Source organism: Anomaloglossus baeobatrachus, chromosome 2 (assembly GCF_048569485.1).
Source record: "Anomaloglossus baeobatrachus isolate aAnoBae1 chromosome 2, aAnoBae1.hap1, whole genome shotgun sequence".
NCBI classification, from domain to species: domain Eukaryota; kingdom Metazoa; phylum Chordata; class Amphibia; order Anura; family Aromobatidae; genus Anomaloglossus; species Anomaloglossus baeobatrachus.
In genome coordinates, this window is record NC_134354.1 from 528,570,177 (window position 1) to 528,595,227 (window position 25,051).

General features: G+C 39.8%; 1 protein-coding gene across 1 annotated transcript in view; it reads right to left on the minus strand.

Annotated features, from left to right (window-relative positions):
• Window positions 1-14,203: 14,203 nt before the first annotated feature.
• The window catches only part of ATP10A (ATPase phospholipid transporting 10A (putative)), a 292,107-nt gene continuing 281,259 nt past the window's right edge, over window positions 14,204-25,051 (minus strand). The window contains exons 17-21 of the mRNA XM_075336608.1: window positions 20,216-20,416; window positions 18,954-19,034; window positions 18,746-18,850; window positions 18,425-18,612; window positions 14,204-17,342 (exon numbers count right to left, since the gene is read on the minus strand). Coding sequence (XP_075192723.1) covers window positions 16,724-17,342; window positions 18,425-18,612; window positions 18,746-18,850; window positions 18,954-19,034; window positions 20,216-20,416 — 1,194 coding nt within the window. The 3' untranslated portion in view covers window positions 14,204-16,723. The remainder of the gene's footprint in view (window positions 17,343-18,424; window positions 18,613-18,745; window positions 18,851-18,953; window positions 19,035-20,215; window positions 20,417-25,051) is intronic.

Genomic DNA, 25,051 nt, shown 5'->3' on the forward strand with positions numbered 1-25,051 from the left:
TCTTTTCTTCAGTGGTGGAGTGGTGCTTTTAACCCAGTATCCTGGACCCATGTCTTATACTCGCCCTCTGGTGTTTTCACCTTTTCTTCGGCATCGCTGTAGTCCCGCAGCGCCATCTTGAGCCCATATCTTCTGACTGGCCAGAAGTTACATCACAAGCGCTCAGTACAAGCCTATGAAAGCCATAAAACATCGAAGCTGCAGGCAGGTCACAAACTGTCAGAGACTGGAGAGAGCGTCTTCGATAGCGGGTGAAGACACCAAGACACCAGAGGATGAGTAAAGCACTACTCCAGTGGTTAAATAAATAAAAAAAAAAACCCCTGGAGAGGAGCTTTAAGAAGTGTATTACCTTGTATCCTGATATTAGTATGTTTTACCAAACAATTGGTGGTCTTATATTTATTTCTATGTAGCTATATAGTGAGCCCCATGAATGATTTTCTCTGGTGGGCCCAGGGTACTCCAGTCCGACACTAACATATACAGTATACTGACAAAATACAAGAGCTGAATGAACTTTATACAGTAACCATGTAAAAACAAGCTTCTTTGAAAAATGTTTCCTTCTGAAACCAAAAAAAGACTAAAAATTTAGCAAAAGGAAAGATATAAAAAAATCATTTGATCTTGAAGCAGTTCTCCATAGTTTTATTAATATTTACTTTATATGGTGAGCCACACAAAAGCAGCTATTTATACTGATTTACATTTGTCCTGGAGGAACATTTTAGAAAACTAGAAAGTGTGCATTTACCCTTAGCACCAAAAATAAATGGAATAAAAAAGTGAAATTGAAATCTGTGCAGTAAAAAATATAAACTCAATCATAAAAGCACAAATAAAAGGCAATACCACATATAAATGTGTGATAAAGTCCTATATACAGTTGAGTATTAAGGCTGATGAAGTAAAAGGAAAAAGCAAAATAAATTGTCATATAAGACATAAAAAACAACCTATGAGGTTACAAGACTTGTGCAAAAAAATGTAGACAGAAAGATAATGTAAACCCTTCCTGGTAAGAACCTAAAGACTCATCTGTTCAGAAATGCCTATAACCTTGAATGACCTCACTGCCCCACCACCGTGCGGAGCTGCCGCCCCACCACCGTGCGGAGCTGCCGCCCCACCACCGTGCGGAGCTGCCGCCCCACCACCGTGCGGAGCTGCCGCCCCACCACCGTGCGGAGCTGCCGCCCCACCACCGTGCGGAGCTGCCGCCCCACCACCGTGCGGAGCTGCCGCCCCACCACCGTGCGGAGCTGCCGCCCCACCACCGTGCGGAGCTGCCGCCCCACCTACACCCCACCTACTGTCTCCTCCCCATAATCCTATAGAATGTAAGCCCGCAAGGGCAGGGCCCTCTTCCCTCTGTACTAGTCTGTCTACTGTAACTTGTATATGTATTTTGTATGTAACCCCCTTCTCATGTACAGCACCATGGAATCAATGGTGCTCTATAAATGAATAATAATAATAATAATAATAATAATAATTCCCTCCTTTCAGTAATGTTTGTACTTCAACATGTGCAGTTTGTATTCTCTGCTAAAGGAAAATCTGCTTGTATGCAAGCCACATACGCCCCGATTAATCATGTCCATTGTTTTTAGTCACTTTCTTTTTTCTATTGTGATATTTAATGCCGAATTATTCAAAATGGTGCACACGATTCATAAATTTGGTTCAAAAATTATCTTTTTTCTATCTTGATCTATTTTTCGACTCCTCAGCACAAAATATCACACATTTTGCAAAATTGCGCCAAAATATTGGCATACTGGAAAAATACATCAGAAGGCGGACTGAAGTTGAATTGCGCCAAATTATGAGACTTTTTATAAGGTTGCAATTGATGAATCAGGTGAAACATTGCTAAACTTCGCTCACGAAGTGATAAACAAAGCATAAAAAAAAACCAGGAGAGGACATAATAGACTTAAAAAAAGTCACAAATGGAATAATGAATAGGGTGCTGTGATGTCTGCATGGAATTACAGTCTCAGGATGGCTGTCATTGACAGGCTAGAGGCAATCCGCTCACTAAGCAGGATCCCGAGAACCCCGAAACCCTTTAACCCCTATACAGGGATTTGGAATTAATACAGGGCCCCGGAGATCACAACCTGTGGAAGGCTTCAATTCTAAGAAGAGTTGTTTTCAGGCAGGGTCAAACCAGGAGATACAGAAAAGAGACAAAATCGGCAGACAAGAGTGTAGTCAGGAATCCAGGCTAAGGTCAAAAACCGGAGATGGCAGCGAGGTACAGAAAAGTAGTCCGAGAGAAGGCAGGAGTCAAAATAAGGGAATCAATATTCAGAACAGGGCGACAACCAGTGAACTACAAGACTATATCTGGCAGCAACCAGCAGACAGAAGGGGGAATAAGAAGGGTGTGGTGTCTTCCCATTGGCTGTTGCTAAAAAATGGTAACCCTGCTGGAAAACACACGCCACTATCATCAGCCAGTGGTACTGCAGGCCCCAGGGAAACCCAGCTTAGTGGATGGGCAGAGCCTGCGCCCACCAGAGCCACTGACGCCGACTTCTCCCCTATCACCATCATCGCCCAAGGAGGAAATATGGCGGCGCCTGGTGATTGAAGCAGAGGTCGCAGGAACAGACTCCGGTGAGGACGTGACAGGTGCAAACAATAAGAAAGCTGAAAAAAACTAGACATAATAACAGGTGCAAAGGCATTGATGAATTGGGGCCATAGATTATGAAGATTTACTGAAAAATTTTATTTTCTGAGTATTTTGGATTTCAGCTACATGATTAGATGGACAACCATCCTAGCTGATCTGCTTTAACAACAGTTAAAGATCTGCTTTACAGCAGGCGCCTGTGAGTTGACAACGTATTGACCGCTATTGGAAAGTACTGTGGGCATGCTCTCGTGACTTCACTACTTAACTCATGCAGCCCATTTTCTAAGATATCATATTTTTAATCTTATTTTCTGTATATTTTGGATTTCAGTTACACGATTACACAGACAGTTTGAGATTGTTTTCTCACAGGCACCTGCTGTAAAGCCAATCTCCAACTGTCTGTGTAATCATGTAACTGAAATCCAAAATATACAGAAAATAACATTAGAAAAATAATATGCTTTATCTTAGAAAATATGCTGCATGAGTTAAAAAGTGAAGTCACAAGAGCATGCCCACAGTACTTTCCAATTGCGATCAATAGATTGGCTTTACAGCAGGTGCCTGTGAGACAACAATCTATTGATCGCAATTGGAAAGTACTGTGGGCATGCTCTTGTGACTTCACTTTTTAACTCATGCAGCATATTTTCTAAGATAAAGCATATTATTTTTCTAATGTTATTTTCTGTATATTTTGGATTTCAGTTACATGATTAGACAACAGCAATCCTAGCTGATTTGCCGTAACAAAAGTTGGAGATTGGCTTTACAGCAGGCGCCTGTGAGACGACAACCTCTTGACCGCTATTGGAAAGTACTCTGGGCATGCTCTCGTGACTTCATTTTTTAACTCAGCCTATTTTCTAAGATATATCATATTCACCATTATTGATTAGATGTTGTTTACATTTATTTTCCACACCTAGGATTTCATTTCTTTACAATAAATAATATTTGCCATCTCACTAGCTGTCTTTTCTGTGTCTCAGGTTCTTTATTCAAGCAATGACAGGAAAATATTGGTGCAGGAGTGAGAATACAAAGCATTATCTCTAAAATACAAGAGCATCTTGTTTTAGCTCACAGCAGTCATTCTTAACTAGCACTGATCTTTCGGCAACAGACATAAAAGAGTGTCACTGCCATTGATTGTCAGGGCTGGGGATGTAATGTAGAACATAAACAAATTTCCAGCGCACAGCTATTTCAATTTTGTCTCGTTTTCCACATTGAAATGGATGATAAAATAAGAACTTCATTTCAGGAAAAGAAAGGTGGGTGCAATTTGCAGATTGCTGGCAATTTAAATAAAAATTCCACAATTTCAAAAAAGACAAAATTGAATGTCAAACACAAATTCATTACAAGCACTCCTACAGTTCAGATAATTGCAATCTGCTGTATCTGTAGCATTTTTTTACCAAGAGCATATAATCTCCAGATGTATGGCTAAATATTTCAACAAGTATTAGTGGATAGTGAATAGTAATATCCTACATGTTAAAGCGGTTCTATAATATTTTTAAATTAAGAATTAGACCTCATATACATAAGGATCAATAGCCACTGCCACCAGTTTTTGTTTTTAATACTTTGGCTTTCTCATCCCCGCTTTTTCAAATGCCATTATGTTTTTATCTCTCCATTTACATTATTGTGTGGGTCAGCACAATTACAGCAATTTAGAAAGTTTTGTTTTTATTTTGGCACAGTTTTGGAGTATTCATAAAACTTCATCACTTGGGAGGCAAAATAAAAAATAGTAACAATTGTTGCATTCATTTAATAAAATAGTGTGATGCAGTGCCTTGCGAAAGTATTCGGCCCCTTAGAATTTTTCAACCTTTTCCCACATTTCAGGCTTCAAATATAAAGATAAAATTTTTAAATTTTATGGTGAAGAATCAACAAGTGGGACACAATTGTGAAGGTGAACGAAATTTATTGCTTATTTTAAATTTTTGTAAAAAATAAAAAACTGAAAAGTGCGGCGTGCAATATTATTCGGCCCCTTTAAGATAATACTTTGTAGCCCCAACTTTTGCTTCGATTACAGCTGCAATTCGCTTTGGGAATGTCTCTATCAGTTTTGCACATCGAGAGACTGAAATTCTTGCACATTATTCCTTTGCAAACAGCTGGAGCTGAGTGAGGTTAGATGGAGAGCGTTTGTGAGCAGCAGTTTTCAGCTCTTTCACAGATTCTCAATTGGATTCAGGTCTTGACTTTGACTTGGCCATTCTAACACCTGGATACGTTTATTTGAGAACCATTCCATTGTAGATTTTGCTTTATGTTTGGGATCATTGTCTTGTTGGAAGACAAATCTCCGAACCAATCTCAGGTCTTTTGCAGACTCCAACAGGTATTCTTCAAGAATGGTCCTGTTTTTGGCTCCTTCCATCTTCCCATCAATTTTAACCATCTTCCCTGTCCCTGCTGAAGCAAAGCAGGCCCAAACCATGATGCTGCCACCACCATGTTTGACAGTGGGGATGGTGTGTTCAGGGTGATGAGCTGTGTTGCTTTTATGCCAAACATATTGTTTGGCATTGTGTCCCAAAAGTTCGATTTTGGTTTCCTCTGACCAGAGCACCTTCTCCCACATGTTTGGTGTGTCTCCCAGGTGGCTTGTGGCAAACTTTAAAAGACACTTTTTATGGATATCTTTGAGAAATGGCTTTCTTCTTGCCACTCTAACATAAAGGCCAGATTTGTGAGTGTACGACTGATTGTTGTCCTATGGACAGACTCTCCCACCTCAGCTGTAGATCTCCGCAGTTCATCCAGAGTGATCATGGGCTTCTTGGCTGCATCTCTGATTAGTCTTCTCCTTGTTTGACATGAAATTTTTGAGGAACGGCCGGGTCTTGGTAGATTTGCAGTGGTATGATACTACTTTCATTTCAATATGAGCGCTTGCACAGTGCTTCTTGGGATGTTTAAAGTTTTGGAAATCTTTTTGCAACCAGATTAAGCTTTAAACTTCTCCACAACAGTATCCCGGACCTTCCTATTGTGTTCCTTGGTCTTCATGATGCTATCTGCGCTTTAAACAGAACACAGACTATCACAGAGCAGATGCATTTATGCGGAGACTTCATTACACACAGGTGGATTATATTTATCCTCATCAGTCATTTAGGACAACATTGGATCATTAAGAGATCCTCAATGAACTTCTGGAGTGAGTTTGTAGCACTGAAAGTAAAGGGGCCGAATAATATTGCACGCCCCACTTTTCAGTTATTTTTTTACTAAAATTTAAAATAAGCAATTAATATTGTTCACCTTCACAATTGTGTCCCACTTGTTGTTTATTCTTCACCATAACATTTAAAATTTTTATCTTCATGTTTGAAGCCTGAAATGTGGGAAAAGGCTGAAAACTTCAAGTGGGTCGAATGCTTTTGCAAGGCACTGTATATAGTACTTATATTTCAGACTTTTGTGGACTTTGGCAATACAAATTTAGCGTGGCAAAATCCTGCCAAATATGTTCTTTAAAACAGATTGGAACAAAATAAATAGTTTCAAATTGTAAACCTAGTTTACAATCTGCTTTGTATAAAAACAGTGTGTGATGGCTATTTAAAGGGGTTATCCAGGACTTTTATTTATTGCAATAAAAAAAAAAACAAAAAAAAAAAAACTTACGGGCAGGTAGTTCCTGACCACCTTTTACTTCAATTACAGCTGTAAGATTTTTTGGTGTATGTCTGTACCAGGTTTGCACATCTAGCGGCTGAAATTTTGGGGCATTCTTTGCAAAATAAACTGGATGGAGACTGTCTCTTAACAGCAATTTTCAAGTCTTGCCACAATGGAAGAACATGCACTTGAGTATTTGGTGATTTTTTTTTTTATCTCAGTATTTGTAAGCCAAAACCAAAAATAGAACAATGAGAGAAAAAAAGTATAATAGAAATGTGCACCAATTCTACATTTTCTAACCACTCCTGGTTTTGGCTTACAAATACTGAGGTAAAACAATCACCAAATATTCAACAGCCTAACATATTTCGTCCAGGATTGCCCTGAAATTATGCCATCCATATTTCCATCAAGTCTGACCACCATCCCTGTCAAAGAAAAGCATCTGTAGCGCCACTGAGGCTCTGGTCGCCACAGGGTACTGCACCCCAATTAGGGTGCGGTATCTATCTCAGTTAAGGAGAGGGTTAATCACCGGTGTTCCACATTCACACACTACACACAGCTTAGGAGCCTTCACACACAGTGGGCTGGATCAGGGTAGGCAGGGGGTTGGCCATACGAGCATGGACTTCCCGGTCACTGAAGCTAGTCACTTGGGGGGCGGGTTCCACTTGGAGTAGAAATAGGCATAACACATGCACATGAAGAACAGACCCGACAGGACTATTGTTCTGGCAAGACATCTCTGGAAAACTTGGACTTTACTGAGCCCAGGGGACTGGAGCGGGAGCTCAGCCAGGGTACCTAACTGCGGAGGAGACACCCTAGAAATAGGACTCTCACTCCTTCTCTCTCAAAAACACCGGTGGTGACCCCTTACCGGATCTGTAATTAACCGGAGCCCATCACGGCAGTGACCAGTGTGACCGGGCTGGCAGCTGAAGTTGTGAGTAAACTACACCCTGAACCTGCAGAGACTGTGTTGACGCATCCTTACCTGCGCCGCCACCCAGCACTTAGGCGCCAACGGCCATTACAACCCTCATAATCTACCCGGGGCCCGGCCCTGTGGGGAGCAACACCATTCCGGCTGCCTTAACACCTGCCCCGGAGAGGAAGCCGGCAGCGGCGGCTATTTTCTGGCCGCATACCACAGGTGGCATCATGACAAACTTTTCCCAGTACCCCGCTTCCCCCACCATATAACTGTATGCCTTGGGGCAACGAAACCGGGCAAGACCACCCCGTGAGAACGCCTGACCCAACCCGAAACAGCCCGGCGACGAGTAGGTTAACCACCTTCCCCATGGGGCGCTACACATACCCACAACATGCTGCCACCACCATGTTTGACGTTGGGTATGATGTTTTCAGGTTGATATGCAGTCTTAGTTTTCCGCAACATGTAGTGTTTTGCATTTAGCCCACAAAAGTTCTACTTTGGTCTCATCTGACCTGAGCATATTCTTCCACATGCTAGCATTGTTCTCTACATGGCATTTTGCAAACTGCAAATGGGACTTCTAATGGCTTGCTTTCTCCTTGCTACTCTTCTATAAGGCCAAAATTGTGGAGTATGGGGAAGTTCCCAGTTGACAGCTGGTACAGCCACAGAATAGATGATGGGGTTGAATGCCAACCATAGTATCCTAAAGCTCTGACTTTTTCGTACCAGCAAAAAAAAAAAAAAATGGCAGCACCTAGTTGATTAGTTAACAAGTTAGAAAAACAATTACACCATGAAATTTTATAAAAATATACCACAGTTGTCCTAACAGAAATAGGCACTTCAAAACCAATACAGCATCACCACATTCAATTAGGGTACTGATTGAGATATTAGAAGTGACAACACCAATCTTAAAGCTATAAAATATTTTTTATTGAAAAGATTTTTTTTTAAAATAACATATTAAAATAGCAAACAGTGCTTCAATAGATATATCTCAAAAGGGGAGACCGCTTGGGCGAAACAAATGTCGGGGGTGTCAGGTTGGTTGGACCAGCAGGTGTAAAACAAGGTAACTATAAGCATTTGCTACACCTTTAAATGATATTCTAATGCTACTACTTTTAAACACTAAGTGGTTGGTTAAGTAAGGAGTTGTTTAATTTACTATTTGTTGGTAGGTATCCTATTACCGCAGTACACTGGTAATGATTGTCGCATAGTGGTATTCCATGGCATTGAATCCTTGATCATTTGCTCACGTTCTGTTTTGTCAATAGTTAAGTATTCCTTGCTGGACTTATCTGTAACATGGTCATTTCATCAAAGCAGTATATTATAACTTATTTTCTGGCCTGTCTCCCCTTTTGAGATACTGTATATCTATTGAAGCCCTGTTTGCTATTTTAATATGCTATTTTAAAAAAATCTTTTCAATAAAAAATATTTTTTATCTTGAAGATTGGTGTGGTCACTACTAATGTCTTAATCAGTACCCTGATTGAACATGGTGATGCCATGAAATTTTATACGCTAATAACTAGTGATGAGCAAACTTTAAGATAACCGGTGATCGGCAGGTTCCTGTTATTTTTTTTTTTAAATCCGGTTCCGGTCCAGATTCCAGTCCCTATATAAGTCTATGGGGACCGGAATCTGGCGATTAAAAATGGTGGTGGAAGGGATAGGGGGGTTAGGAACAGGTGCCTTGTACTTACCGAGGCTCCATCAAGGCTGTACACTGCTTCTAGGCCACCCATTCACTTCCAGGGCCGCGTGTTAGCCTTGATTGCATATGTACTGCTTTCTCTGCCCACCGGCGCCTGTATTTAGTTACAGTCAGACGCGCCCCCACCCTGAGTGAAAGCGTGTCTGATGCTTCCAATCACAGACCCAGTCTGCGGGTTTATCGTGCAGTAAAAATAAATTAAAAAATTGGCATAGGGTCCCCCTCATATTATAATACCCAGCACAGATAAAGCCCACAGCTACAGGCTGCAGCCCCCAGCAGTGCGCTTATCTTGGCTATGTATCAAAATAAGAGGAACAGCATGCGGCTTTTTTTTTTTTAAATTAATTTTTAAAAAAAACGACGTGCGGTCCCCTCAATTTTGATACCCTGCCATCAAATAGCCTGACAGCTGGAGGTTGATATTTTCAGGCTGGAGAGACCCATGTTTTTTGGCCTGCCCCAACCTAAAAATAGCAGCATGCAGCCATTGAGAATTGTGGCATCCATTAGATGGATGCAACAATTCTAGGTGCGGGGCTGCAGCCTGTAGCCATATGCTTTATCTGTGCTGGGTATCATAATATGGATGGAACCTACGACAAATAGTTTATTTTTACTGTATGATATAGAGACTCGCAGACAGCGCCTGAGATTGGTTGCAGGCAGACTGGGGGAGCATCTGACTGCAATCAATCTAAGACGCCAGGACGGCCGGTGGGCAGAGAAAGCAGTGCATATGTAATGAAGGTAATGAACGGCCCTGGAAGTGAAGGGGTGGCCGCCGGCGCCTTGGTAAGTATTGCGCTTGCTTCATTCTTATTTTCTTATCAACCCTCACTACTAGTAACATTTTTAATAAACAGTAAAAAAAAGTATTTTTTTTTTTTTTAAATTGTGACATATTTCCATTAAGCTGGATCTTGGGTTTGTCAAATAATTGTGAAACAGTGTATAACTATGTCTTTTTGATTGTTTAGCTCATTATTGAACAACTACAGTTCTGTGGGTCAATCAAAAAGATTAATAAACGGAAATATTTAAAGTGAACCTGGCAGCTGATCCATGGTGCCCACCACCTTGGACTGACCGATCCCTGCCTATATTCGCACGTACAGTATATTGTAAAAAGTGAGTACACTCCTCATTTTTGTAAATATTTTAGTATATCTTTTCATGGGGTAACACTGAAGATATGACACTTTGATACAATATAAAGTATGCAGTGTACAGCTTGTGTAACTGAGCCCTCTAAATATCTCAACACACAACCATTAAACCCTTCCCAACCTTAGACGTACTCTGTGCGCTCTGCTTGTTGGGGACTTCCAGACCACGGATGTACTCAGTACATCTTGGTGACAGTGCGGACACAGAAACTGTGCCCATGCGATCGCCGGCGGGAGTTCAGTTTACACAACAGCCGAGAGCCCTGGCTGTGACAGTCAGGGATGGTCTTTGCATCGTTCAAAGCTCAAACCACCTTCTTTTTGCCCCATTGAAAATAAAATAAAATAAAAAACCCAAAACATAAATTTGGTATTGCCAGGTTCAGAAATGCCCAATCAAAATATTACATACATTTATTTGATCAATAAAGGGCGTAGTGAGAAAAAAATCAAAATGGCAGAATTATGTTTTTTAGGTCGCCGCAATATTGCATTAAAATGCAATAATAGGTGATGAAAACATCAATTATACATCTACCCAAAATTAGTAAAATTAAATAGAGTAGAGGGGAAGAATATTTGTCAAAATACAGATTGAAGTACACCTATGCAAGAATTCCCGGAACACTTAGATACTTGTATTCATAAATATGAGCGCAGCATCCGAAATTCCATAATATAAAATTCCAAGTAGTATAAATGCTGATTAACATTCAAAGAATAGATTAGAATACCCTATATATCCATTGGTGTTCATAAAGCACTTAAATGAAACAGTGGTTCAAGACCTTACATTCATATGTTTGCACACAGCACCTCGAAATCCAAAAGCCACATGAGACTGCAAGTAGCATAAACGATGATTTATGTGATACCTATTGTACTTACAAGTTCTTAGTCCAAGTAAAAATACTGATATAAATGGCGTGTGGCACAAAGCTAATGGACAGCAGCACAGAGGCCCTCTGTCTCTGTCATATGGTGGACTATACAGTACATACACTCACTTGGATCATCCCTGAGGAAGGAAGTAGTTACTTCTAATACGCTTAGGAAAGTGGTCTATCCTGCTCCCTGTAGCAAGACTGACATCCTGGAATGCTGCTTAATCGACGATACAAGCGGGACATTCACAGCCTTACTCTGCAAATGAGCTCTACCGACACATTTTTAATTGTATTGAAGCATTAGCTAAAAACTAAATCTATTTATTGTGCAAAAACGTGTCTGTAAACCACATTATCCCTAGGGCCAGTGTGTGCACAGTGCTATGTTCACGTTGTAGTTGAATCATTCAATAAAATGGCGCTGGAATCATCGCATTCTGATTTTTGGGAGGCAGAATTAACAAAAAACAGCAATTCAAGTATTGTGTTTGACTTTTTTTTTTTTAATGCTGTTCACCTTGTGGTACAATTGAGGAAAGCTTTAGTTTTCAGCTCAGAATTGACTGCGTGTGTGGTCATTGTTTTTGCAAGATGATGTTTCAGCAATACCATTTTTATTTACATTTTACCTTGTGATCATGTGTTATGTCACTTTTTTTCGGTGCTATGATGAAAAAACGGTTTTGGCCACTTTTTTTTACGCTATTCACTGAATGGGTTACATAGTGTAATTTAGTGTAGTTTTATATATCGGGTTATTCTGGATGCGGCAATAACAAATGCGTACTTGTGTAAATTTGTGTTTTTAAATAAATATACGTATTTAGTGGTATAATATTGCTTTTATTTTTTTGTTCATTTAGATTTTTTTTTATATTTACAAGTTTTTTTTACTTCGTCCATCTATGGGACTTTAACTTGTTTTACTCTGATCACTGGTGTAATGCATTGCAATGCACAAGCATGGCAATTCAAAACATCTGTCAGTGTGACAATGCTTGAAACACCCTAATTATGGCTGCTGCCTCTAAGAGGACACTACCTGGCACACATGGAAGTCATCAATTGACCTCCAGCTACCATGACAACCCTCAGCTCCGCCATGATCATACTCCCTCTCACAAATGGCTATTGGGAATTTTGGTACTGCATTACTGCTACTCTAGAGAAAATTAGATACTTATTTTACAATTAATTTATTTTACTTCTCTGTCAGGACCCTATCCTATGTGCCTCTATCAGGGTTAAAAAACCTACAGTCATATGAAAAAGTTTGGGCACCCCTATTAATGTTAACCTTTTTTCTTTATAACAATTTGGGTTTTTGCAACAGCTATTTCAGTTTCATATAATAACTGATGGACTGAGTAATATTTCTGGATTGAAATGAGGTTTATTGTACTAACAGAAAATGGGCAATCCGCATTTAAACAAAATTTGACCAGTGCAAAAGTATGGGCACCCTTATCAATTTCTTGATTTGAACACTCCTAACTACTTTTTACTGACTTACTAAAGCACTAAATTGGTTTTGTAACCTCATTGAGCTTTGAACTTCATAGGCAGGTGTATCCAATCATGAGAAAAGGTATTTAAGGTGGCCACTTGCAAGTTGTTCTCCTATTTGAATCTCCTATGAAGAGTGGCATCATGGGCTCCTCAAAACAACTCTCAAATGATCTGAAAACAAAGATTATTCAACATAGTTGTTCAGGGGAAGGATACAAAATGTTGTCTCAGAGATTTAAACTGTCAGTTTCCACTGTGAGGAACATAGTAAGGAAATGGAAGAACACAGGTACAGTTCTTGTTAAGCCCAGAAGTGGCAGGCCAAGAAAAATATCAGAAAGGCAGAGAAGAATGGTGAGAACAGTAAAGGACAATCCACAGACCACCTCCAAAGACCTGCAGCTTCATCTTGCTGCAGATGATGTCACTGTGCATCGGTCAACAATACAGCGCACGTTGCGCAAGGAGAAGCTGCATGGAAGAGTGATGCGAAAGAAGCCGTTTCTGCAAGCATGCCACAAACAGAGTAGCCTGAGGTATGCAAATGCACATTTGGACAAGCCAGTTACATTTTTGAAGAAGGTCCTGTGGACTGATGAAACAAAGATTGAAGTGTTTGGTCATACAAAAAGGTGTTATGCATGGAGGCAAAAAAACACAGCATTCCAAGAAAAGCACTTGCTACCCACAGTAAAATTTGGTGGAGGTTCCATCATGCTTTGGGGATGTGTGGCCAATGCCGGCACCGGGAATCTTGTTAAAGTTGAGGGACGCATGGATTCAACTCAGTATCAGCAGATTCTTGACAATAATGTGCAAGAATCAGTGTCGAAGTTGAAGTTACGCAGGGGATGGATATTTCAGCAAGACAATGATCCAAAACACTGCTCCAAATCTACTCAGGCATTCATGCAGAGGAACAATTACAATGTTCTGGAATGGCCATCCCAGTCCCCAGACCTGAATATCATTGAAAATCTGTGGGATGATTTGAAGCGTGCTGTCCATGCTCGGAGACCATCAAACTTAACTGAACTGGAATTGTTTTGTAAACAGGAATGTAAAAAAGCAAAAAAGAATATCATTACTTACAGCAAGATGGAATTGCAGCTGTATATTGCTCAGGCCAAAAAACTACTGCTACTCCAGCAGGATACAGCTAAACCCCCACTAGGTGGAGGCATCACAGGTGCAGGAGAAGCCAATCACACTCTCTTCCAAATATGGAGGAGGTGATGGCTGGATGGTAAAACTGCACACTAATGGCTTGCATAGAGCACTGTTCACACTAGCAGACGCACAGTCACAAACCCGCAGCCTATTAGGTGACGCCCATACTATTAGATCAGGCGGGCTTCATCCAGGATCTAGGAACTCATTAAAAAGCTACAGGAAGCGACTAGAGGCTGTTATTTTTGTAAAAGGAGGATCTACAAAATATTAATGTCCCTTTTATGTTGAGGTGCCCATACTTTTGCACCGGTCAAATTTTGTTTAATTAATCGGCAGAGTATCAAATAGTTATTTTCCTCACTGTAGGTGTTAAAAAAAGCCCAAAAAATCTTAAAACAAAGTGATTTTTGAAAGGAGACATTTACCTAAGGAAACAGACACACTAAATATGTTTTATAGAAGTAATCTTTTATTTGTTGGTTCTGCATCTGACATTAAATGACCATATTACATCCCTTTGGCGTTTATTTCCCATCATGCAATTAAACTGCTGGGCATTAATGATGAAAGTATAAAATGCTTACACAAAATATATGCAATACAATGTGTTTATACATTTAAAATATGACAGTCTTTCTAGTAGTTTGTATTACTATGGTACTTTGTGACATGTAAAATGTTAACATAGATGTATTTTTTGAACATTATATTAAAATATATCTAAAACACAATTTTAATGTTAAAGTTGTAATGCCTTTATTCACATATAGGCCTATATAACTATACTCTGGTTTATATTATTACATTACAGCAAATGATCTGACACATTATAGCTCAGGTTAAGTAGCAGTCATGAAACGAATGCCAGAAGATGTGATACAATCTGTATAGTCAAGTCAAATCTGTGGATCGGTAATAAAACACACTTTGGTGTAGCAGTTGGTCCTTACAAACAGATACGTGGTGAGTAACATTTTTACCACCACATTGTAAACAAAACAAATTGTGCTAACAGATGACACTTTTTAAACCATTAATTGCTCCTTATCATGTGTAGTGATCATGAAAAAAAGAAAAAAAAAAAAGATTTTGCTAAAACAATAATTAGGAAAATCATTCAATTACCAACAGTCCCTTCTCGTCAGAAAACTAACGCCCAACCTAAAGAGTAACCGTCATTTTTATTTCACAAATCAATGCTAATCATGAAAATAAGAAAGTTTGTAATATAACATATCAGAGAAATCTGCTTTTTTTTTTACTCGTAGATTGATCTTTGAATCTGGATTCAGTGAAGACAGTTTTCCCATTATATGGACAGAAAATGACAGTAGGTGCGCATGATATTTTATGGTGAGTTGGGAAGAGGGAGCAGCTAGAGAGACAGAAATTCGGCTGCAATGTGACAGCTACACTTTTAGCTACCGTAGTTGGAGTGTGAATATTTCTATGGGTGGCAATTTGGATCAACAGTCCTCTTCAATCACAGATGAGAAGGTAACATTGTATCAAAATGTGACAATAGTGCAGCCTCAGGCTTAGGGCCAATTACGTTAAGGCAATATATACTATCATATAAGACATTTAACAAGCAGTTCCCACTTCCTTCATAAACAATGAGAGGGCAGTTTTGTACATTGTGTACCTCCCTAGGTACTTATATGAACCCAGGAAATTTGGATTCATGCTGCAGTTTGCAAGATCCTTGCTAACAAAGTCAAGGTTCAGCTGGTTATGGCCATGGAGCCATAAAGGCAGTCCACAGGCTGTACAGCTTCGTACTATAGAACAGTATGATTTGTGGGTACTTTGATGTAAGCTCTACCACATGCCAGATGTTTGGAGCCATTCCAGTGGAGAACAGTTATCAGTGTTGAGTGAGCACTACCATGCTTGGGTGCTCGAAAAAAAAACAGCTTAGGCACTGCACGGGCTTGACTTGATTACCCAAATATAATGGAATTCAATGGGGTACACAAGCATTTTTCTGGGAAATCTTCTGGAAAAATGCTTGCGTTTCTCCAATGACTTTTACTAAACTCAGTACTCGAGTCACACGCATCCAACTGCTCGTTTCAAGTACCAAGCACGGTAATGCTTGCTCACCACTAATAGTTATACAACGCATTGGAAGAAATATGAATAGTCTCCATTTCTCTGGTCAACTTTGTAGTTTTGATAAATGGCACGCATACAGAGGTATAGTGAAGGACTAATGCACCTAAATAGAAGCCTTATTACTGCTCCATGCAAGAGAAATGCTGGCCCTTTTCTAGAAGGGTTTGGCGCATATCCATTTTGCTCTCCCCTCTAACATACAGTTTTGATCAGTCCAGCTCTAATGCAGAAATGTAGATTTTACAGATTAATCATCGTTAGTGTTTACTGTTCATCACCCACTACCCATCTATGTGCTGTTTTCTATAAAATAATGTACTTTTCAGATTTATTGAACCTTTATCTACTTCTATAGCTTTCTTAGGTATACAGCTTTAAGTTCACTATACACTTGGCACAATTCTCGGTAACCAAACTGATCACTTTTACATTAACCACATTTCAATTATCTACTCTCATATAAGGCACTTAGTTAAATATTCTCATTCAACAAATTAAATCAGTGTAAATGACAGGTAGTCTTCCTGATGACAGGCACCATGGGAAGGAATTGCACAATATGACAAATTAAATATAAACTTGAACTCTACAAATAAATTTCTCTTTTGTCTCTTTCAGAAGTTTGGTAAAGCCAGTTAACCAGTTTAAAAAAAATATACAGCTTTTTTTCTTCCATAAACCTCTAGTATAATTTCAGAACAGTTTTTATTTATTTATTTTTTTTTTTACATAAAAACAGAAAATAGTTCTGTACCGCTAGTCACTTGTTTCAGATTCAGAAACAAGGTAAATTACCTAAAAAATACTGTGCAAAGTAGAAAATATAAATAGTGTCTCAAATTTATATATATATATTCACATACACACATTCATTTATAAAAATGTTGTTTCTTGCACTTCGCCATTCCCTGTGCTCCTTATTATTCTCTCTGGAAAAATGCTGTTATTGCATCTTAGGCTAACTTTTACATCTTCAGAAATACATAAATCAGATGGTGACACAGAGGAATCTTTTGGTACATCCTGCACAGGTAAAATTTGCTTTGCTCTATTCGAGTCTTGCAATAAAGGTGTAGATGTTATCCAGCTCATTAAACCAATGTCTGACTGGTCCATCTTTGAATTCCACTGAACTATTTCATCCACATACATAGCTTCTGATGCCATAGAAGAGTCAACAGAGTATGGCTGGAAGAGAGATTGGTCTTTTTCCCTTGCGGGAAGGGAAGGGATTCCATTTTCTTCTTGCTTAGGAAGATATAGAAAAGGAGTCTCCCTCTCTTGATCCGCATTGGTTTCTTTTTGGTTCCTAAGTGAATGGAGGTCACTTACAGTCGATAACGTAGTATTGCGATGCCTTTCTGGAATGGATGTTGTGATACAAGACTGTTTATTCACATAGAACAGGCATTCTGGATGTGCTTTCAAAAGCTGGCGTCCAACCTGAACCTGTGTTGGAAACATTGTCCCTTGGATTGATTTATATAAAAACCTAAAAAAAAAAAAAACCCATCAAAATAAAATAAATACAAAATAACCACAAAAAAATATATTTCAGTTAATTAATTATGTTTAAAGACAGGATAGGTAGAAAGTGAGAAATTAGGCAAGTTTGAAATGTGTTCTTTCTTCCTGCCTCCATTCTCCTCCTATTGCCACTTCTCTGTTTACTGTTCATGGTCATGGGTCGTGCTTCCGAGCCCTTTGCTATTAAGCACTTTACAGAGGTCAGTAGGGATTGTCGGAGGGCAATATTAGCTACTAAGCACTCTAAAATGCTCCTACACTTCTGATGGTGCCCAAAGCTAGAGAGAAACAGATGGCTCAGTCCAGCAGCTCAACAATAAGGCTGAGTTCACATATATGTAATCATCCGTTAGAACGGATACTGAAGGATCTATTCTAATGGGTGATTACAGGACATGTGAACTCAGCCTTAACACTGTCCTCATCTATCAGTCAAATTAGGATTGCCCACACCCCTGAAATCAGGAAGTCCACAGCCTGGGGAGCAGTGTGCTCCAAAAGAAAGATCGTAATAACCCTTTAAATAATAAAGAAATTCCAGAAAGGCAAACCCATAATCCTACTTCTGGTGAAGAATGATCCCATAAAATAGGCATCTTGAAGAAGCATTGGATTAGAACGGTTAAAGTAAACTTAGGTAAAATAATTACCCCATAGATTAAGCTTGTTATTACATTTTTTGGGGCATACATACATAAAACATTGACTAGAAAACGATCCTGTAAAGTGTGAACATCTAGTCAAGTCCTCTATGATATGTCCCCCACTTTTGCTAACCTTCTAACTATATGTCAGCACATAGGACCTCATGGAAATCAGTCTGTCTGCAGGATCAGACTATGCAGGTTTCTCTATCCTGTAATCATGCAGATTCTTATGTCTGCATAGAAACTGTAAATGTTTTTTTCTATCAAGACCATTTGCAAAATTTCAATTAAATGCATACTGCTGAAGCAAAACAAAGATGTACATAACACTGGACTTTGTGAATGTGAAGGGTAGAGTGACATGAAAATGGAAAAATGAACAAAACAGAACTTAAAATACCTTGGTAACAAAGCAGCGATGGGTGACAAGATGCAAATAAAATAAAACAAAGGATTGGCGAGGAGTTTCTGCATAGTCCAATATGGATTTGAAGGAGGGTTGCAGGTTGGACAGGCTGAATTGTAAATCAAAGCCACAGTAAAAAATAGGAGAATACTGAAGGCAATGGAGGACACATTGATCCATGTCTGAAAACAAAGCAAGTCAATTCATAAATGTATAATTTATGTGAAAAATGTCTATAACCACCATATACACAACATGTGAGCTGAATAGCAAAAATACTATAAAAAAAAACAAACAAAACATACAGTATCTTACCCAAGTTTTGGTTTCAATGCCCAAGTGCAGCATGATGGTGAAAAGAGCACATGTGACTATTGGAGTACCCCATGTAAACAAATCAATATCAGAGTCATAAAATGTCTGCATGAAAAAACAAAAGAATAATAATAATAAAAAATATAATAATACACAGTTTTACACTTTGTTGTGTGCATATTTATGGTGAAAAAAGTAGGACACTTACAAAATATGGAATGAAGAAACATATGAGACTTTGATAAAAGGCATCAACCATGTTGCGCCAAAACATATGAGGCTTGTACTCCTATAGAGAGATAAAAATGAATAGTGTAAGAACACATTTGGCATTATTTAGAACGTTATGCTTACTCTGGATTCCATGAAAACAAAAAAAGGCATAAATAACTATACATGTAAGAGAGGTCTAAGTCCAGTCGTAAAGGGAACCTGTTACACCATTTTTTCTGTATTAAACTGCCCCCAATGTCTTGTTTTGGATGCAATGTGCATCACTAACATGGTGTTCTGAAACAAAAAGTCCTTGCATTTATCTTAAAACCCCCCCATTTTTTATCATTAGGTGAATGCATTACAGACCTCTTTCAGTCATTGCGTGGCGCTTTGTATAGTTTCAGTCACGGTGCCTTCAAATTACGCATGCCCATCAGTCTGATTTCCGTGACTGGCCCAGGATCACGGCAACCACTTGGGTACAGACCACCAGCTCCACAGGCATCTTCACTGAACCTGGGTGTACTTCCCCAGCTTCATTTCACATATATGCATGCTCCAGAGCTGCTGTGAGTCAGTGGATTCCTGAGTGGATTCCTTGTGAGAGCGGATGCTATTTGCGGCACTCTGCTCTCGCCACTCTGTTCGCGGCTCTGGAGCAGGCGCATATATGAAATGAAGCTGGGGACTTGCACCCATATTCAGTGCGCATGCTCGGGGAGCTGATGGGCAGTGCGCAAGAGAGGAATTTAATAGAAGATTGTCTAATGACGGACCAGCCACAGCAATCAGACTGTGTGCGTAATTAGAAGTGACCGTAACTGAAATGATACAAAGTGCCAACCCTATGACTGAAAGTGAAGATTTGTAATGCATTTGCCGAATGATAAATACAAGTTTTTGTTTTTTTACAGATATAAATACTGGGACTTTTTGTTTGCAAACACCATGCTTGTGATGCACAGTGCAACACTAACAAGATATTGGGGGCAGTTTAATATATGTGTGTGTATATATATATGTCTTGTGTCAATTGCTATTAATATGATATTGTAGAGGCTAGGCTTCACATCTTGGCTCGGTGTGAAATTTATGCATGCAGGTATCTGATATTTAAATACCTATAAATGTCAGGTGTATGTACCATATTTTCCAATAATCAAGACTGTGGTTCATTAAAATCAAATGATAGGGTTTACTTTTTTCACATTTAAAATGTAATATAATAATTCTAGAATAAGGCTGCACAATTACCTCCATTGTCTGACCACTTCTATACAGTTCAGGAACAGCGATCAACATTTCTGCTGGTAGGTCTTTATCAAGAATTCCAGTAATCAGTTGTGGCATGGACGAAAAGAGTAAATTGAAAAAAATAAGATACCACTGATCAATCATCGCCGATCCAGAGAAGCCACAATAAAATTGGTACCAAAACAGAAGTGCCACAAACATCTAGAAAGGAAGGAAAAGGAAAAAAAACAATGTTAATTGTCATCAATGAAACAAAAAAGTTGCATAAATAATCACTACTCCATACAATCTTCTGTGGGGCTGAAATAACAGAAAAACAAACTCACAAACTAGTCACTGTATTTAAGACAACTGTCTGCAGAGAAGACCAAATACAACTGCATCTCAATAAATTAGAATATCATCAAAAAGTGAATTTATTTCAGTAATTCAATACAAAAAGGGAAACATATATTATAGAGTCATTACACACCGAGTGATCTATTTCAGGTGTTTATTTCGGTTAATGTTGATGATTATGGCTTACAGCCAATGAAAACCCAAAAGTCATTATCTCAGAAAATTAGAATATTATATAAGACCCAGTGAAAAAATTATTTTAAACTCAGAAATGTTGGCCTACTGAAAAGTCTGTATAGTAAATGCACTCAATACTTGGTCGGGGATCCTTTTGCATGAATTACTGCATCCATGTGGCGTGGCATGGAGGCGATCAGCCTGTGGTACTGCTGAGGTGTTATGGAAGCCCAGATAGCTTTGATAGCAGCCTTCAACTCGTCTGTATTGTTGGGTCTGGTGTCTCTCATCTTCCTCTTGACAAAACCCCAGTGATTCTCTATGGGGTTTAGGTTAGGCAAGTTTTCAGGCCAATCAAGCACAGTGATATGGTGGTTATTAAACCAGGTATTGGTACTTTTGGCAGTGTAGACAGGTGCCAAGTCCTGCTGGAAAATGAAATTTCCATCTCCAAAAAGCTTGTTGGCAGAGGTAAGCACGAACTGCTCTAAAATTTCCTGGTAGATGTCTGCGCTTACTTTGGTTTTGATAAAACACAGTGGACCTACACCAGTAGATGACATGTCTCCGCAAATCATCACTGATTGTGGAAAATTCACACTAGACATCATGCAGCTTGGATTGTGGCCTCTCCACTGTTCCTCCAGACTCTGGGACCTTGATTTCCAAATTAAATGCAAAATTTACTTTCATCTTACCTTGGATCATTGGGCAACAGTCCATTTTTTTTTCTCCTTGGCCCACGTAAGACTCTTCTGGCGTTGTCTATTGGTCTTGAGTGGCTTGACACAAGGAATGAGACACTTGTAGCCCATGTCCTGGATACATCTGTGTGTGGTGGCTCTGGAAGCACTGACTCCAGCAGCAGTCCACTCCTTGTGACTCTCACCCAAATTTTTGAATGGCCTTTTCTTAACAATCCTATCAAGGTTGCATTTATCCCAGTTGCTTGTGCACCTTTTTCTACCACACTTTTTCCGTCCACTCAACTGTTCATTAATATGCTAGGATACAGCACTTTGTGAACAGCCAGCAATGACCTTTTGTGGCTTACTCTCCTTGTGGCATGTGTCAATGACTGCCTTCGGGACATGTCAACTCAGCAGTCTTTCCCATAATTGTGTAGCCTACTGAACTAGAATAAGAGACCATTTTAATATCTTAGGAAGCCTTTGCAGGTGTTTTGTGGTAATTAGTCTCATTTTCTGAGATAATGACTTTTGGGTTTTCATTGGCTGTAAGCCAAAATCATACTAAAAGGAAACACATACAGTTAGGTCCAGAAATATTTGGACAGTGACACAATTTTCGCGAGTTGGGCTCTGCATGCCACCACATTGGATTTGAAATGAAACCTCTACAACAGAATTCAAGTGCAGATTGTAACGTTTAATTTGAAGGTTTGAACAAAAATATCTGATAGAAATTGTAGGAATTGTACACATTTCTTTACAAACACTCCACATTTTAGGAGGTCAAAAGTAATTGGACAAATAAACCAAACCCAAACAAAATATTTTTATTTTCAATATTTTGTTGCGAATCCTTTGGAGGCAATCACTGCCTTAAGTCTGGAACCCATGGACATCACCAAACGCTGGGTTTCCTCCTTCTTAATGCTTTGCCAGGCCTTTACAGCCGCAGCCTTCAGCTCTTGCTTGTTTGTGGGTCTTTCCGTCTTAAGTCTGGATTTGAGCAAGTGAAATGCATGCTCAATTGGGTTAAGATCTGGTGATTGACTTGGCCATTGCAGAATGTTCCACTTTTTTGCACTCATGAACTCCTGGGTAGCTTTGGCTGTATGCTTGGGGTCATTGTCCATCTGTACTATGAAGCGCCGTCCGATCAACTTTGCGGCATTTGGCTAAATCTGGGCTGAAAGTATATCCCGGTACACTTCAGAAATCATCCGGCTACTCTTGTCTGCTGTTATGTCATCAATAAACACAAGTGACCCAGTGCCATTGAAAGCCATGCATGCGCATGCCATCACGTTGCCTCCACCATGTTTTACAGAGGATGTGGTGTGCCTTGGATCATGTGCTGTTCCTTTTCTTCTCCAAACTTTTTTCTTCCCATCATTCTGGTACAGGTTGATCTTTGTCTCATCTGTCCATAGAATACTTTTCCAGAACTGAGCTGGCTTCATGAGGTGTTTTTCAGCAAATTTAACTCTGGCCTGTCTATTTTTGAAATTGATGAATGGTTTGCATCTAGATGTGAACCCTTTGTATTTACTTTCATGGAGTCTTCTCTTTACTGTTGACTTAGAGACAGATACACCTACTTCACTGAGAGTGTTCTGGACTTCAGTTGATGTTGTGAACGGGTTTCTTCACCAAAGAAAGTATGCGGCGATCATCCACCACTGTTGTCATCCGTGGATGCCCAGACCTTTTTAAGTTCCCAAGCTCACCAGTCAATTCCTTTTTTCTCAGAATGTACCCGACTGTTGATTTTGCTACTCCAAGCATGTCTGCTATCTCTCTGATGGATTTTTTCTTTTTTTTCAGCCTCAGGATGTTCTGCTTCACCTCAATTGAGAGTTCCTTAGACCGCATGTTGTCTGGTCACAGCAACAGCTTCCAAATGCAAAACCACACACCTGTAATCAACCCCAAACCTTTTAACTACTTCATTGATTACAGGTTAACGAGGGAGACACCTTCAGAGTTAATTGCAGCCCTTAGAGTCCCTTGTCCAATTACTTTTGGTCCCTTGAAAAAGAGGAGGCTATGCATTACAGAGCTATGATTCCTAAACCCTTTCTCCGATTTGGATGTGAAAACTCTCATATTGCAGCTGGGAGTGTGCACTTTCAGCCCATATTATATATATAATTGTATTTCTGAACATGTTTTTGTAAACAGCTAAAATAACAAAACTTGTGTCACTGTCCAAATATTTCTGGACCTAACTGTATATTATATAATGACTATATAATATATGTGTTTCCTTTTAGTATTGAATTACTGAAATAAATTAACTTTTTGATGATATTCTAATTTATTGAGATGCACCTGTATATGTCAGTATTGGCTTGTGTCAACTATAGAGTGGCTCAAGATCCATAAGCAGTCCTACAGGAAATAGGGTGCAGTTCAAAGTAAAACTAAAAATCATTATTACGATTATTATTTATTTATTTTAAAAGGCCCAAAAGTAAAAAATAAATAAATAAAAATTACTTTTTTTCTATTTTTGTTATGATTTAAAAAAATATCAAATTGTCGACCTACTGTTAGTCTCTTAGATACAGACTGTACCCCCACCACTGGCTGCAGCAGTCATATATCATAAGTCAACAACAAGCTGTGTGGCACCCCTGAGGCTCAGATCGCCACAGGGTACTGCACTCCACTTGGGGTGTAGTGCTGATCATGGATCCAAGGGAAGTCGGTGCTGGTTTCACCATACACAACCACATACACACACGGGTTGCCCCTTCCCCACTGTGAACTGGGCTAGGGTCGGGTACCAAAGGGGTCACCTACAGTGTGGCATTTACAGGATGCCATCACAACTGGGGCCCCAATCCACAAGCTTAGGACCTGGGTGTGGGGAGGTGTGGCCATGGCCACCAGGGGGAGTTAGGAGTCACACATACAGCAATATAGAGAGTTTTTCAGCAGGAGTTACAGTGAGCGGACGTCTTTTCCTGGTAGCTCATGTGGGACATATGAGTTTAACGGTCGCTGTGGAGGATACCGCACCGGTTCTGTCCTCCCATGGAACCAGGATCGACCTGAGCCCATAACGGCGGTGACTGGTACCACTGGGCTGTCAACTGAAGTTGTGAGTAAAGACACCTTTAACCCGCAGAGACTGTGTCGGGTAGTCCTTACCGCCGTTGCCGCCCTGCGCTTAGGCGCCGACCGCCATTAGCTCCGCCTGTCGGGAGAGATACCATCCCTGGCTGCTATAACACCTGCCCCGGCGAGGAATTCTGCAGCGGTGGCTGCTCCCTGGCCGCATACCACAAGTGGCATCACGACAAACTCTACCAATTACCCCGTTTTCCCTTCATTTGCTATACGCCTCGGGGCAATGGAATCGTGCAAGGCCACCTGTGACATCGCATGACCCGACCCACAACGGCCCAGCAATGAGTATCTTAACCACCTTCCCCGTGGGGCGCTACAGCTGTACAGAGCTGGTCACTGAACATGCTGTTCTGTCTGTATGCACAAGTGGCACCTGCAACCAATCGCTGGGTCTATATCAGAAGACAAGAACAGGATATACCGTGTTTCCCAGAAAATAAGCCCTAGCAGGAATTTTCAGCATTTTCGGCGTAAGTCCTACCCCGAAAATAAGCCC